Below are 17,209 nucleotides of genomic sequence, written 5' to 3'. Positions count from 1 at the left end.
TGATTATGTACCATGCAGGACAAATGAGCAGCTTAGGAAGAAAGCTAGTTATTCAAATGGCTATGGAAATCCTGATTTATTTATTTTCTTGTAATTGAATGTTTGCATGACAGTGCTTTATTTAGAACTCGCTGCATCTCTTGCAAATATGTGACAAATGATACTGTGCCACAACCGGTTGTTCTTCCCATGCACCATTTATAAATCATGGTTAAGGAAGCTTAACGGTGGTTTGGTGTGATGCCTGGACCGTTGAACCATAGTGGTGGCCGAGCAATTCACCTCCAGAAGTTGCTGTGTCGGAGTCCTTTGTAGGGATGCTAGGTGCTCAGAAAACTTTCCTGAGTTGGAGCAGTCGGCACAAGCACCATGAAGGAAGGTCTCCAGCAAGACCTCCTTGCTGCTGCCATCACCTCTTGTCAAACCAGGCTGCAGAGACTCAGAGCCACCGCAGAAAAGGCCCATTCTTGTTTTGCCACCCTCTGTATTCTCATGGAGGGGGCATACGAGGAAGGGCCTCTGATGATTAGCATAGAGTCCAACAGAGGCGGTCCTTGGTGCATTGCTGTTCTGAGCTGTTAAAGGCTTTATAGGGGAAAACCAGTACTTTGAATTGGAAGCTAATGGACAGTCAGGCCAGGTTCGGTGTAATACAGTCAAACCTTGGTTGTCGAGCGTAATCCGTTCCGGAAGCCCGTTCGGCTTCCAAAATGTTCGACAACCGAATCGCGGCTTCCGATTGGTTGCGTGAGCTTCCTGCACTCAACAGAAGCCGTGTTGGACATTCGGCTTCCAAAAAAATGTTTGAAAACCAGAGCATTTACTTCTGGGGTTTTCAGCGTTCGGGTGCTTAAATGTTCCGAACGGGAGACATTCAGGATCTGAGGTTTGACTGTATGCTCAAACTGTCTTGCTCCAGTGAGCATACTAGTGGCTGATTTCTGAATTCCTTCTAGACTCCCATGCAAGGATTCCCCCAACCCTCTGGTGCGGTTTTTGTGGATGTGCAGGGCACTTAGCACAGAGACGACCCCTTTACATGACTAGACTGCTGCTTGTGAAGTGTTGGATCTCAACCAGTATTTTTATCCACATTTAAAAATATAAAAATATCAGCATCATATTTTAAATATCAGTTATCATTAGTAGCTGAAGCAGAGGTATGCTACCTTAAAGCCAAGCTAGACAAGCAAGGGTAAAAGTTGGTTTGGTTGTGGCCAGGATTTCTTCAGTCTCTGGTTTAGTTGCTGAAACTCTCCCTTTCTAATCTGTCGGCTTCCATTAAGCTGCACGGAATTGGTTTGCGATACTTCTCTGCCCTTAAAAGCACACTCCTGATAACATTGTTTTCAAGAGTGAGCTTTGTTCCAGGAACAATGTGGCCATGCCTTGACTCTTCCCCCCCCCCCAGTGTTATGGGGGAATGGCATTTTTATGACAAGAAGCAACCTGTGGGCTATTGTCAGGTTGTGTTCTTGGGCCCGAAAGGTTCTTTTCGAGTGTTCAGAGTGTTTATGGCAGTGCAATGACTAATGGATACAGCTAGGCTGGCAATGGAAAACCGGTACCCTCAAAAGCGTTAACATTTGACCATATACAGTGTGTGTCTGCATAACAGCATCTTACAGGTGCAGGAAATGGGCGGGGAGTCAATGTATCTCACGAAAGCAGTCAAAGGCAACTTCAGATGATTCAGTTTCCTGCACACAGGTCAGTTTCCACGTAGGAAATGTGTCATTTGCAGATTTGTATGTGTGTGGCAGGGTTCTTTTCACCCAGAGTCATGGGGGACCCCTGACCATTAGGTCCAGCCGTGACCGACTCTGGGGTTGCGGCACTCATCTCGCGTTATTGGCCGAGGGAGCCGGCGTACAGCTTCCAGGTCATGTGGCCAGCATGACAAAGCCGCTTCTGGCGAACCAGAGCAGCGCACGGAAACGCCGTTTACCTTCCCGCTTGGAGTGGTACCTATTTATCTACTTGCACTTTGACGTGCTTTTGAACTGCTAGGTTGGCAGTTCATAGAATCATAGAAATCTTAGAATTGTAGAGTTGGAAGGGACCCCCAATGTACACCGAGACAGGTATTTCCCATTCTGGCAAGAAACATTCTCAAGCCATGCTTTAAACCAGGCATGGGTTGCATGTTGACAGCTGGATCGTGCTCCCCACAAGATCTGCTTTAAACCACTGGCCTTCGACTCATGTCTCAGGACCAACTGGGTGTTTGCATCAACCACACCACTGCCATTTGGACTCAGGGAGAAAACGCGAGGAGGGTGTTCCATTAAGGAGTTTTGGAGAGGTGAGAGTTGCTTACAAGAAGAAGGTGGGCATGAAAATAAGGTGCTGCTTAGGAGGCACAGAGTATATTTTCTTCTCCATTATGTAAAGGTGGTTCCCAGGTGTGGAAAGCTTAGAGTGTGTCACTTGAAATGATGCAGACCATGTAGGGATAGTTCTCTGCTTAGGAGGAAAAGAAAAAAAAGGTAAAGCTTGGAATGCCTCTGAAAGTGTCCAGTTCTGTTGGACATTTAGGTAACCATTTGAAACTATTCTCCCTCTCCTTTTGAGCAGGAAAGTTTGACTGCTGCCCAGGAGCACTTTGCAGATTTCCCTGCGCAGAAGGTGGAACTTCTCAGTAAATCCTGCTCTTGGATATAGTCCAGTTAAATGGCCTCCCCACCTCACAAGAAAGCAGTGCAATTTTTAAGAGCATTTTAAAATATGTTATATAGCAGTGTAACTCAAGTAAGGCACCTTTAAAAAAAGGAAGTACAAATTTGTGCTTTTGACTTCCTTCCTTCCAAGGAAATAAGCAACTATTTGACTTTGTGAAGGCATCTGAAAGCAGCGCTGTATAGTAAAGTTTTTAATGTTTTATAATAATAATAATAATTTATTATTTATACCCCGCCCATCTGGCTGGGTTTCCCCAGCCACTCTGGGCGGCTTCCAACAGAAAAATAAAATACAGTAATCTATTAAACATTAAAAGCCTCCCTAAACATGTTTTATCATAGTTTTAATATTCTGTGGGAAGCTGCCCAGAGTGGCTGGGGTAGCCCAGTCAGATGGGTGGCATATAAATATTATTATTATTATTATTATTATTATTATTATTATTATTATTATTCATTGTTGTTGTTTAGTCATTTAGTCGTGTCCGACTCTTCGTGACCCCATGGACCATAGCACGCCAGGCACTCCTGTCTTGCACTGCCTCCCGCAGTTTGGTCAAACTCATGTTTGTAGCTTCAATTAATAATGAATTATTATTAATTACAAAGGCCCAACTTAACGGCAGTCACCATAGGGCATATACCTGCAGAAAACTTAAGTGTATTTTCTGTTGGGATAAGTGTATTGGTTTCCCCCAAAGGAGCCAGGAAATTGTAGTTTGTGATGGTGCTGAGGACTCTTCATTTGAGATACCCTCCCTGAATAACACCTCCGAGCTTTTATTGGAGAGAGAGCTGATTTCTACAAAACAATCTGAAAACTATGGTGTGGCTGTGTGACTTCAGTGCTCAGGTGCTTCTGAGGAATAATTGTATATGGGTTGAATTGCAAGTGTTCTCCCCGCCACCCACCCACCCTTTGTCATGGGCAAGTTACCCTCCTGCACCTTATTTACCCGTTCATGCTTGCAAGGTGAACTAAAGCTTCCTTTTGAACCTTTTTTCCTTGGGGCGGTTAGTTGCGTGGTGCAAAACTACGCGAGACGATGGAGCATTATGTAAGGACCCAAGGCAAGTCAAAGAAGCACGCCACGCCACCATGGAATTTTCCTTTGATACATGCCTGTGTTGATGGCATTTGGGAGCACATGGAGAAAGAGAGTTTCTTCCACCCAGCCACCCTCACACTTTTTTTTTTTAATAAAAGAAACTTTATTCAGATAATTGCACAAAATACAAAGAAAAAATAAATGCAAAATCAGGCATACAAAAACAAATGATACATTAAAAATTCAAAAATGAAAAAAAAAATCGTATATCAACTCAATAATACCTAACCTCCAAAAAAAAAAGGAGCTTAAGTACCTACTTTAAGAATAAAAAGAAAGAAAACCACAAAAAACCAAAAAGAAGAAAAAGAGGAAAAAGAAGAAGAAAAAGAAAAAAGAAACAAATAAAAAGAAAAATGCAGATAAAAAAAAGAAAAATAAATAAATAAATTTGCTTCCTATTATTTGCAACACGCGTCCCTAAATAAATTGTTAATCCATTGCTGTATCTCCTGCTATATCTATGTAAAGATTTCAATATTAATAAATGCAATATGTTAAATTCTCCTCTTGTGATTTATTTATTCTAAGCACATCACTAAGTTGCACTCTAAGTTCTCTTTCTCCATATAATCCTGTACATATCTCCATTCTTCCATGATTCTCTGCCTGGGTACATCTCTGATTATAGCTGTCAATTTCGCCATCTTCAAATACTCAATTTATTTCTCCTGCCATTCCTGCATTCCTCCAGCCACCCTCACACTTTAGGACTTACTAGCGGAATGTCTTTTAAGCTACTAAAATACCTTTACCTTGATTCTACTACAGGGGTCAGCAAGCTTTTTCCGTCCACTGTCCCTCAAACCTTGTGGGGGGCCGGACTATATTTTTTGGGGGGGAAATGAATGAATTCCTATGCCCCACAAATAACCCAGAGATGCATTTTAAATAAAAGCACACATTCTACTCATGTAAATACACGCTGATTCTCGGACCATCCACGGGCCGCATTCAGAAGGCCATTGGGCAGGATCCGGCCCCTAGGCCTTAGTTTGCCTACCCATGTTCTACTACCTACAGACAGTTTCATTGTGCCTTTCTCCCCTCCACCTTGAAAGAATCAGTGAGGAAATGTTTACTGCCCAGATTATACTTGGAAAAAATGTTTATTACTACTGGGAGTGGGGAAACAAACACTTAATAAGCCACCTGAAAGTGTGCCTTGGAATTGGACATTTTTTTTCCAGCACTTTAGCCTTGGTGATAATTGTTCTTGGGTCTCTCATCTATCAGGGGTTCTTTAGCTGCGATTCCTACATTTCAAGAGGGTGGACTAGAGGACCCTTGAGGTCCCTTTCAACACTATGATTCTGTGATTAAGAACACTTTAAAAGATGTGAGTTGCTGGTTGGGTGTAGTTTAGTGTTCTGTGCCTTGCAAAATCTCTTTAGAGATCCTCCTTAATTTCAAGCATAGCAAGGTGGCAATGCTGGACCTCTGTTACCTGAACCTGACGTCCGGTAACCTGTCTGCTGCCACTGAACATGGTTTTTAGAAATCATTCCTTGAAGCTACTGAGAGATATCAATAAAACTGTGTTATCTTTTTCAAATGCCGCTGGCATGATTGTGAGGAGCAGCAATCCCTCCACTTACAGTAAGAGCTGTTCAACAGTGGAATTTGCTGCCAGGGAGTGTGGTGGAGTCTCCTTCTTTGGAGGTCTTTAAGCAGAGGCTTGACAGGCATATGTCAAGAATGCTTTGATGGTGTTTCCTGCTTGGCAGGGGGTTGGACTGGATGGCCCTTGTGGTCTCTTCCAACTCTTTGATTCTATGATTCACTTATTTTAAAGGTGAAATGTTACACTACGAAGAAGAGTTATTCTTGCATGCCATCTCCTGTGCTAGACCATAGAAACTCGAGAGAGTTCTTAATAGCCATTTTGAAAGTTTCATCAATACCAACTTGTATGAAAAATAAAGCTTTTTTTTCTTTTTAAAAAGAGCAGAGAAGTTTGGGATAACCTCACTTGTTTTCTTCTCGGTACTGTTGGAAGTTTTATTTTATTTTATTTTATTTTGCTGAGCAGATTTTAAATCATCTAAAGTTTGCTCACTGGTCCTTGCTAATCCCTTTTCGCTTTGCTTTTTGTTTTTCTCACGCAGGGAACACCGTTAGTAATTTGATTTTCATTCTACCTCCAATCTATGGTGCAATTCAGAGTCACAGAGATGGCCTCGAAACACGATATATAATAGCTTATTTGTGTGTCGCAGGTAAGTGGGGCAGTTTGTACTCTATATCCTGATGGTGTGGGGAGTCGGGTGACTTTTCGAGTGACAAGTGGTGGCAAGTTTTATCCTTGCTTTCCCCAGATTGTGTCCCTATGGCAAAGGGAAACCAAGATGCATTTCTTGGAGCCTGTTTGCTATCTTTAAAATGGGCTGCTGTGACCACGTCCCTTGATTTTCCTCAAGCAAGAATCCCTGTAACTGTGAGGCATTGTTCAAGTACCCTTCTGCTGGGGGCAGCTTAAAAAGAGTCTTTGGCATTGCATCACTCGTTAAGAAACGCAAGTGGATAGAAAACCACACCTTGAATAGTTGTCGCTCCCAAAGGAGAGTCCCTGAGAGCGTTTGCACAATTAAATCAAAGTTTACTCCTCTCTTTGCTTGAGTAGAGAAACAAACTAGGAAACTGCAATTAAACATGGCTTCCCATTCTATAGCAGGCACGTCCAACAGGTAGATCGTGATCTACTGCTAGATCACTGGACATCTGTGGTAGATCACTGGTAAATCACTGGTTCCCCCCAAAGAAGCCCAAGAACTTTGGCTCCCCTAAAAAAGCTAAACATTATTTAATAATATTTTTTTTCTTACTTTCACAACATACAGCCATACAATAACAAACAATAAAACCTTTCCGCTCCACCGAGCTTTCGACCCCCCTCCCCTCCCTTTAGCAGGTAATTTATTTCACCTCCAAGAAAAAGAAAAAGAGAAGAAAAAAGCTAAACATTTTAGCCCTGCAGCCCATAAAAAGAACTCAACAACTTTGACCTGAACTCCCCAAAAGGGGGTAGATCACTGCCAGTTTTTAACTCTGTGAGTAGATTGCAGTCTCTTGGGAGTTGGCCACCCCTGTTCTATAGGAACCGGAACTATGATTAGTGGCTTTCAAAAAAGCCAGGATTTAAAGTTTGTTTCAAGGAACAGAGAAGCTTTTTTTAAAAAAAAATAATCCGTAAGATTATTTCAAATGCCACTGGCATGATTGTGAGGAGCAGCAATCCCTCCACTTACAGTAAGAGCTGTTCGACAGTGGGATTTGCTGCCAAGAAGTGTGGTGGAGTCTCCAGGTCCCCTTCAGACCCCTCGCTCTCATGACTGCTTGGAGACGGGCTGCTTCTGATGAGGGGGGAGGGTTCTCTATAATCCCTCCCCCTTACATTACCTATAATTTTTTTTTGTACCGCCTTTCATAAAACTTCACATGCAACAAATAAAGTAGTAAGTAGCAGCATACTAGCCAGGGCAAAATGAGAATTCCATTTAAAACCAACTGGTGTTAACTGCCAGCAAAGACCTGGGAAAATTAACACTTTTTTTTCCAAGTGGTGGGAGCACACCTGTGTTGGCCCTAGACTTAATTTTTTTTGGGGGGGAGGGGTTGCACAGCAAAAAATGCCCGTGCCCGGGTCACCTTGAACTGGCTCTCTGCAGGCTGCTAAATATGTCGGAGAAGACTCATTAGTTGATCTTGCTGACTGGGTCGGTCCATATGGGAGAAGGCGCTCCCTCGGCTCGCCGAGTCCCAACTTGCTTAAGTTAGAATTGAAAACTTTAGGCTTGGTCCGATCGCTTTGACAAGCATGATTGTCGGAGTCTCTTTTTGCTCATTCCCCACCCCGTTTACACCTCATTCTTCCTCCAAAGAGCTTGGGGTATCTCGTGGCTAGAAATAGGTTTTCTTGCCAGGCAGCTTGCAAGACCAGGCAAGCTTTGCTTCAATAGCAGAGCTGCGCCATGCATCCTCCTCCTGTTACCCTCCCTGCACACATGCTGCTCACGACAAGAACCTAACATCCTGGACTACACAGAGAACCAGTGTGCTCCCTGCCTTACTGGACTTCTTCAACCCATTTATCGGTTGGCCATCTAGTTTCTGAAAACTCCTTGGGCGAATAATTTCATAGGACCTGCTGGAGAGCAAAGAAACTAAGGGAAATGCCAATGCTACCGCAAGTATCACATTCATCCAGTGCTTTACCAGCTGCACTGGCTCCCGGTGGAGTACAGGATCAGGTTTAAGGTGCTGGTTTTGACCTTTAAAGCCCTCGTACCTACGGGACCGCCTCTCCTGGTATGCCCCGCGGAGGACCTTAAGGTCCACAAACAACAATATTCTGGAGATCCCGAGCCATAAGGTGGCTAGATTGGCCTCTACTAGAGCCAGGGCCTTTTCAGTACTGGCCCCAACTTGGTGGAACGCTCTTTCCCAGGAGACCAAGGCCCTGCGGGATTTGTCATCTTTCCGCAGGGCCTGCAAGACAGAGCTGTTCCGCCTGGCCTTTGGGTTAGACTCAGCCTGACCCCTGTGTTTTCCTCCCTCATGGCTTGGATTTATGGACTACTTGAAATGAGGCTGTATTTTAATTAATTGTTTTTATGTTTTATTGTAATTCTGTTGGTGTGAGCCCGGTTTTTGACTGGGGAGAGCAGGGTATAAATAAAAATTTATTATTATTATTATTAAGTGTTTAATAATAATAATTTATTATTTATACCCCACCCATCTGGCTGGGTTTCCCCAGCCACTCTGGGCGGCTTTCAACCGAATATTAAAAACAGTACAGCATCAAACATTAAAAACTTCCCTAAAGTCTCAATTAACTTGTCGTGTGAAACAGCCCCACCTCCTGAACAGCCATTTTAGGTTTGCTGCCTTTTCTCACTCATGAGTACAAAGTTGGTTTGGGTACAAGGAAGACCTTGGTTTGTCTAACCCAGTGTTCCCCAAATTTTGGGTCTCCAGCTGTTTTTGGACCACAGTTCCCATCATCCTTGACCACTGGTCCTGCTAGCTAAGGGTGGTGTGATTTGGAGTCCAGAAACAGCTGGAGACCCAAGTTTGGGAAACACTGGGCTAGCCCAATATTTTGATTGGCTCCAATCTAGCTGCCCAATTTCCTTCTTTCACTTTAGGAGCTTGTAGGTCCACATTTGGTTGCAGGAAAAAAGGAGTGTTTGGAGTTTCAGAAATTCATTTGACTGCCGTGGAAAGGCCTTGGAATGAACTCTGGTAGATCTCTTAGCATAGGTTCCAACTGTGATCAATTCATGTTGAAGGTCAATGTTACAGTAGCCAAGTATTTTGCCTACAGCATGCCATCCCCTAACGCTTTCTTCCTTGGATTTCAGCCGTAGGTTTGGGCTCGTGGTGCTTTCACATGACCCTAAAGTATGAAATGCAGGTTAGTACTGTTTTAAAATGTCCACACGTCTTTTATGGGTGTTTTTTTCTTCCTAGAACTCTTTATGGGGTGGTTGGAGCAGTTGTAAGTTTTTACTACAGACAAATCTAAGTAAGCAAATACCCCGTATGCAAAATAATAACTGTACCAAATGGTTAAAATGTGCTTTCTACAAAGTGCATTCAGAAATCTTGGAAATAAGACAGAAGCCTTTTTAGAATAAATAAATATGAAGAGCCAGTCTGTGAACATGTTACTTTGGGAAGAGGGGTGGTCTGTAGAAATGGAGACTAGTTTGGCTGCAAATATGTTTCAGGTCCTGTGTAGCATAGTGACTAAGGGAAATATCCCTAGGTGCTCTTAGGCATTGCCCAGTAAGCATTGCCCAAATGCAGTTGATAACAGGATGCCCAGCTGCTATACTGGGGAGTCTATATCATTGCACAGCTTAGTATCTCCTCTGATAATGGCTCTTGTATTTTTATTTTTATTATGTAATGGTCAGAGTTTATCCAGCCAGCCAGCTTCGCTCTAGCATGTACATTAATTTATCTCTTTGAATATAGCAGTTTCCTCCTGTTGGCGCTTGCTGACCTCTTTAACTGCTGGCTAATTGACCACTATTGTCTGCCATCATGGAGTATTGCCTCTTACTAGACCTGGTGGTGCCTTTGCAATCCCACGCAGGGAGATAATCCCGTTCCAGGCTGCCTCTGACCACCTTGATCACTTCACAAAACATTGCGTGTCGCTCTTGACTCAATGCTGCCATTAAAAATTGCAACCCTATATTGCCTCCTCCCCAAATTTATTAAACTGTAAATACTTTTCTGCTTCTTCTTTTTTTTTTTTGAAGCTGTTGGATGAGCTGCCCATGATCTACAGTTGTTGCATGTTTGTCTACTGCCTGTAAGTATTTGTCTCGCTAAAACCTAATGCCACTTGCCTCTACTTTGTAGGTGTATTCTTTATCTTGCTGACATTGGGGGACGGGGATGGGACGGTGTTAAAATGACCACTGGGCCACAGAGCCCTTGAACCTGCAGTGCTCACGCCAGACTGCAAGCCATTTCCTCTGACCACCCATTTTTATAGCTGCTGGGAAATTTAAGGATCCGCCCCCTAGCAACATTTGCCAGGAGAACTGATGGACACGGGGGCACGCAGCCCTTTTCCTATTCACTGATTCTCCCCCTGAAGTCTATGTCCCTCCTTTAAAAACCTTTCTGGAAGCACACCTGACAGAGGTGAAAGGGGGGGAGAATATTTGGCGATGCACGAGTTCCGAGCTTCCCTCCTTTGCTGATTCTTCTTCCCGTGGAGGATAGCGTCTACTAGTCCTAACGGTTACATAAAACCTCTTGTGTTATGTGGTTGTCTGTCCCTACTGCCAGGGAACCATTGACACGGGAGGAATGTTTCTTTCATCATCAGCTGGTTGTGGGCTTCCAAGAGGTAATCTGGTTGGCCACTGTGCTAAACAGCTCGGTTGGCTAGATCAGTGGTCCTCAACCTTGGGCCTCCAGATGTTTTTGGCCTACAACTCCCATGGTCCCTAGCTAGCAGGACCAGTGGTCAGGGATGATGGGAATTGTAGTCTCAAAACATCTGGAGGCCCAAGGTTGAGGACCACTGGGCTAGATGGGCCTTTGATCTGATTCCACTGCACTCTTGCCGCGTCCACATTGCGGAGGTAAATGCAGGCTTGAAAATGCACAGCAGCTGGATATAATCTCAGCTAGGATATTTCAGTTTTGTTTTCAGCAGGACCTAGGAAGTTGTATGACGGAAAAGAAAGCAGCCGTTTTCCAGGAGTTTAGCGAGAGAAGTATGGATAAATTGCAGCCTGATTATAGTCAAAACTCTGTGTGTGTTGTGCAGTTTAACAGACTGCGCCAGTGGTTCAGAGTTCTGTTTCCCCCCACAAAAATCTCTGCTTCCCCTTTTCATAAAGCAGCAAATTTCTAACCCTTGTGTTCACAGTGGTGCACTTGAAAGTGACTACGCACCGGCTGATGAAATCTCGGAAACCATAATGGTTGAACAGCTGTTTAGAGCGTGGTGCTGAGAATGCCAAGATAGCCATCTGAAGATGGCTATCAAATCTCTCGGTCTCTTCTTTATCAGGGAAAACATCCCTCCACCATTCCTCATAAGGCTTGGTTTACAGACCCTTGATCATCTTGGTCTCTCTCCCTGGGACTCTCAGGTGCTAATCTTGCAAGGCACTATAGTTTGTGCTTTCATGATAGCCCTGTAGACCTGCAGAGTCTGAGCATCACTTAGAACAGAATAACAAAATCTCCCATCTTGGAGCAAAACCTGCTGCCCGCAGAGCCTACATAAAGCTTCCGCTTGGCTGCACACTCAGCACAAAGAGCAATTATAACTTGGCGGTGCTACGTAATTTTCATGGCAGTAGGTAACTAAACAGTCCTGCCCAGTTTAATAACCATGTCTTTCTCCACTTCACTTTGTACTCGCTGTTCTTTTCCGCCGCCTCCTCTCACAGGTGAGCCTCGGTGTCTTCCTCCAAACAATAATGTTTTTCCTTTACCCCATGATGAATTATGTTTAGAGAGGAAAACGACACTGTGAATTAGCAGGATGAGGGCAGGCAGTGCACTTCCAGACTGCCACTGTTTGGCGAGTAGGGTTTAGTTGTGCATTGGCAGACGAAGGTTACATCATGAAAGTGGACTTGGCGCTCTTTTGCAACAAACCTGCTTACAGAACAAACAAACGGAACTTTTGCGATGACGAGATATGACGGGGAAATGCCCTGGAAAGTGTGGAATAAAGGCACTGACGTCTAACTTCAGTGCAAAGAGATCGTAACGAATGTTTAAGAAACAGCCTGTCTGGAAGAGCCACAAATGCTTTTTTTGCAGTCGCCCGACAAGGCTTTGGTTCCTATGCTTGTCCATGCATTTATTTCGTCCCACTGTTCCGTGAAACAGGTCTGGGAGGTTTTTGAAAACGCAAAAAAAACCCCATCCCTGCTTCCCAGAACCGATTGTGTACTGAGTGCATATTGCACAAGCTGCAATCTCTCTTTCAAATCATCCTCAGCGTGGAAAAACATTTTCTTGCGTTAGTATTTAAAAATTAGTGGGGAGGGAGGGAGGGAGGGAGAGGGTTTAGTGGGTTTTGGCCAGTTCTTACATGCTCCACCAAGCAAGTGTAGTGAGCTTCTCCCCCTTTCCAGTCACCAGCAAAAGAAACTCAACCTGTTCACCAGCCTTAAAAGACCTTGTAATGAATGCTGCCTTTGTCACTGCTGCCTCATCACTGTTCATCTTTGTGTCTGTTTCAGGTATGAATGTTTCAAGTACAAGAAAACAATCAATTATCCCCTCCTGTTTATACTAATAGGCTACAGCATTGGCGTCAGCATAGTAAGCAGTACAGTTTTGTGGTTTCTTTTTTAGAAGACTTCTCCTCCTCCTCCTCTTCCCCTGCCCTTTGCAAATAGCATCTGTGAATATACTACAATAATCCTCTCCCGCGCCCAGTTGCAGATGACTCTGCAGCCATGAATAGCCCAGGGCACTACTCCTGGCACTGGGGAAAATAGCAGTGGGGGGGAAAGGCAGGACAAGGTGCTGCCGATCTGATTTTTGAGTGATTTCATAGAATCATAGAGTTGGAAGAGACCACAAGGGCCATCCAGTCCAACCCCCTGCCAAGCAGGAAACACCATCAAAGCATTCTTGACATATGGCTGTCAAGCCTCTGCTTAAAGACCTCCAAAGAAGGAGACTCCACCACACTCCTTGGTAGCAAATTCCACTGCCGAACAGCTCTTACTGTCAGGAAGTTCTTCCTAATGTTTAGGTGGAATCTTCTTTCTTGAAGTTTGAATCCATTGCTCCGTGTCCGCTTCTCTGGAGCAGCAGAAAAATTTGCTGCACCCTTTTGTAGTTCAGTGCCAGAGCGCTTGCATTAATAATAATAATTTTAATATTTGTACTCCGCCTATCTGACTGGGTTGCCCCAGCCACTCTGGACAGCTTTCAACACCTATAAAAACGTAGCGAAACATTAAAAAGCCTCCCTAAAAAGCTGCATTCAGATGTTTCTAAAGGTTATGTAGTTACTCATGTCATTGACATCTGGTGGGAGGGTGCTCCACAGGGCGGGTGCCACTACCAAGAAGGCCCTCTGCCTGGTTCCCTGCACCTTCAATTCTCGCAGGGAGGGAACCGCCAGAAGGCCCTCAGAGCTGGACTTCAGTGTCCGGGCTGAACGATGGGGGTGGAGATGCTCCTTTAGGTATACAGGGCAATGGTGAATACAGTGGTACCTTGTTTCTCAAACTTAATCCGTTCTGGAAGTCCGTTCCAAAACTAAAGCGTTCCAAAACCAAGGTGCACTTTCCCACAGAAAGTAATGCAAAACGGATTAATCCGTTCCAGACTTTGAAAAACAACCCCTAAAACAGCAATTTAACATGAAATTTACTATCTAACAAGACCATTGATCAATAAAATGAAAGCAATAATCAATGTACTGCACCATAAAATAAATAAGACCATATTGTAGATGATCAAAATTAAAATTAATGTTTTTTTCTTACCTGCCCTGATGATAGTCACTGTTTGGATGGGGGGCTTTTATCCATTTCCACAGTCACAGAATCAATCAATCAATCAGTAGCTGAACTGGGTTCCACGTAGTCACAAAAACAAATTAACCAAAAAAGCCTCAAAAACAAAAACGCAAAATAAATAGCGAAAACACAAGTGCCAAATACCTTGATCTTGAACTTAATCCATTCCGGAAGTCCATTTGACTTCCGAAATGTTCGAAAACCAAGGCGCAGTTTCTGATTGGTGCAGGCGCCCTGGAAACAATAGCCAACAGCCGCATAGGCCATTCGACTTCTAAAAAACGTTTGAAAACCGGAACGCTTCCTTCCAGTTTTCGGTGTTTGGGAACCAAGGCGTTTGAGAACCAAGGTACCACTGTATACATGGCAAACAGAGAATTCCTGCAGAGCTGCTATAGATGCATTAAGAACTGTAGAACAGTGCTTCCCAACCTTGTGCCTCCAGATGTTTTGGGACTACAACTCCCATCATCCGTAGCTAGCAAGACCAGTAGTCAGGAATGATGGGAATTGTAGTCCGAAAACAGCTGGAGGCACAAGGTTGGGGAAAACTGCTGTAGAACATACAGAGCTGCTTTATTCTGAGTCAGGCTGCTAGCCTATCTAGCCAGTGCTGAAGGGCAGCAGCTCAAACAGAAGACTTTCCTTGTCCCTGAGAGCATTCTAACTGGAGGTGCCAGGGACCGTGTACAAAGCATTTGCTGTACCCTGCAACCCATAGCTGCCGAGCTGCATCAGGTATTCCTGCGGTCATTTGTAGCCTGGGGCCTCCTTGCCCTTCCCCAGTAGTCACTTAGAACGAGAGCGTTGGGCTAAAATGCCAGCCAAAGCCACAGCCTGACCCAGGAGTGCCACCACACCACACCCACACCTGGGCACCCTCCTGTTCTCATGCCACAGGTTGGTCACCTGCGGTACACACCAGCAAGAGCTGCTTTATGCATATATTTCTTTGTGTTTCCTTTCTGCAGGTATACCTAAATTGGAAACAGCCAGTGTTTCATCAGGTAAACAGTTGCTCATTTGTCGGTTTAAACAGAGGGGATGCAATCGCTCATCGTTTCTTTTCCTTGTGCTTGAAACTGTAGTCAGGCGTCTTACTGCATCACGAGTAGAACTTAAGAGGGCTGCCGGGACTTCCCAGATCCATCGCAGCCCAGGAAACCACTAGTTGTTCATCATCCCTTTGCAAAGAAATCAAGTTCTGTAGTGTGCAACTGCCAACTTAGTTCTATCTGTGGGTGGCTAAAGTTTGGTGATTGGCATACAGCAAGCAGACCTGTTATGTGGCTAAATCTATGGGAGAAACTCACCCCCATCAAGAAAATATCCCACACTGTTGCTTCTCTTCCTTTTACATCCGGCATCCCAAAACTTCGGCCCTCCAGATGTTTTGGACTACAATTCCCATCTTCCCCAAGCACTGGTCCTGTTAGCTAGGGATCATGGGAGTTGTAGGCCAAAACATCTGGAGGGCCGCAGTTTGGGGGTGCCTGTTTTACATCTTCCAAACCACTTGGGGCCTCTCCCTTCCACCTCCCACCAGTTTCCACTGATGCGTAGTACCACCAAAGGCATGTGGTTATGCTAACTTTGTTGCACCTGGCGTTGCAACCTGGTTTGGGTAGTTCTGCAGAGAGGAAGGAGAAAGATACATAGCTGCCAACATTTTAAGGCCTTTAGAGAGATGTCTGCGAAGAATGGTTTTGGTAGCAGACTGAAGGTGCAATCCTGACCAGGGAGAGGGCTGCACTGAATACAGTGCAGTTTACTTCTGGGTAAACATGCATAGGATTCTCCGGTGAGAAAAATATTTAGATTTCCTAGGCGGCTGCATCAAATTTCTAAATGCCCAGGCAGCCAGTTGGGTGGGACCCTTTACTACCTCTGCTGCAGGAGACAAAGAACTCAGCCATCTATTCTCCTCTCCCCCAGTAACTGTCTAACATTTCTGAATGGACATGGGTTTTTTTTGGGGGGGGGTAAGCACTACCTTTCGAAGTTAACATTATATTTGTGTTGGGTAAAATCACACCTGTGTAGGCAAGCTGCTGATAATTCAGATGTACCAAATTAGAGACTGCAGGTAGGGCTAAGACATTTGCCTAATTGTGAGCAACGTTCAACCCTGCCCTCTGGCGATGTGTTTTTTAATAATTGCAGAAGCTTTGTTCCAAGCATGATATAAATAACGTACCTTGGCAAGAGATTAGAAAGCACTCCTTGCTTTCTGCAATTAATTGTCAGCACACAGGCAGACACGACTGCGTTCCAAGTGTGTCTGGAGTCTCTCATTATGGAGTCTCTCAATAGGGTTTTCCCCTATTTAGATGCATATTTTCTGCATGTTAGAATCGCAGCAACTAGATACATGAACATATGTCAACACAGCAAGTCTTCCAAATGGATCAGTATCCAATATAATATGCTCCCTGTCTTTTGATACAATCTGCTCTCTTGCTGCTGTCTCACCAGCTCCTGCTGGTTCTTCTCCCTCCTCTTCCTAGTTTGACAATCCCTTTTCATGTGATACTAAATGTCACAGTGAGCAAAGCACACTGGCAGATTATACGTTCTGACTATATTAGAGAACCAACCAGCAAGACACTTCCCTTTGGGTAATTGATATGCACGGGCTAATTTGCATGCTTCCGTTGGTTTAGTGTTCTGGAACGTAGTGTATTTTTTAGGAGAAGAGCTTTTTTCAGCTGTGGAAGATACTGGAAGCAAAGAAATCTAGCAAAGAGTGAGGTTGACACCGCAAACATTGAAGGGACGGTTGTAGAGGGGGAGCTACAGATATTGAATGGAATAGAAATACTTTATTGTCACTGTACCACTTGTTTACAGTGAGATTAAATGAGCCCCCCTCCTCCCCCCCCACAATCTCTCCGTCCTTGTTACATTCTGTGTGCTGTCGTACGACCACCAACCCCGAACGTCAGCTGCAATGTTGCTGTCTTCCATTCAGCAGCCTCACGGCCCATGGATAAAAACTGTTCCGTTGACCTGTTGGTGTGGCTTATCATGCTTCTATATCACCTGCCCGAGGGCAGGAGATTAAAAAGGTGCTGGCCAGGATGTGAGTCATCCCCGAGAATGTTCCTCTCTCTTCTGAGGCAACGGTCTGCCGCAATAACATCTAGCGGACTCAGGGGGCAGCCCACGACAGGCATCCCCAAACTGCTGCCCTCCAGATGTTGTGGCCTACAACTCCCATGATCCCTAGCTAGCAGGACCAGTGGTCGGGGAAGATGGTGTTCAAACATCTGGGGATGCCTGGCCCACGATAGTGTGTGCTGTCTTCACCACCCTCCGTAGGGACTCTCTGTCCATTGCTGTCAAACCAGCATACCACACCGTAATGCAGTATGAGAGAACACTTTCT

At 44.6% G+C, this 17,209-nt stretch overlaps 1 protein-coding gene across 2 annotated transcripts in view; it reads left to right on the top strand.

The window, feature by feature from the left end:
- ACER3 (alkaline ceramidase 3) overlaps nucleotides 1–17,209 on the top strand; it is a 48,017-nt gene that overhangs the window by 16,065 nt on the left and 14,743 nt on the right. For both annotated transcript variants that reach the window (XM_035115059.3, XM_088668461.1), the window contains exons 2-6: nucleotides 5,899–6,009; nucleotides 9,157–9,209; nucleotides 10,066–10,118; nucleotides 12,526–12,607; nucleotides 14,793–14,828. In XM_035115059.3, coding sequence (XP_034970950.1) covers nucleotides 5,899–6,009; nucleotides 9,157–9,209; nucleotides 10,066–10,118; nucleotides 12,526–12,607; nucleotides 14,793–14,828 — 335 coding nt within the window. The remainder of the gene's footprint in view (nucleotides 1–5,898; nucleotides 6,010–9,156; nucleotides 9,210–10,065; nucleotides 10,119–12,525; nucleotides 12,608–14,792; nucleotides 14,829–17,209) is intronic.

The sequence above is a fragment of the Zootoca vivipara genome, chromosome 4 (genome assembly GCF_965207765.1).
Source record: "Zootoca vivipara chromosome 4, rZooViv2.hap1.1, whole genome shotgun sequence".
Classification (NCBI taxonomy): Eukaryota; Metazoa; Chordata; class Lepidosauria; order Squamata; family Lacertidae; genus Zootoca; species Zootoca vivipara.
This window is presented reverse-complemented; position numbering and strand designations above follow the sequence as displayed.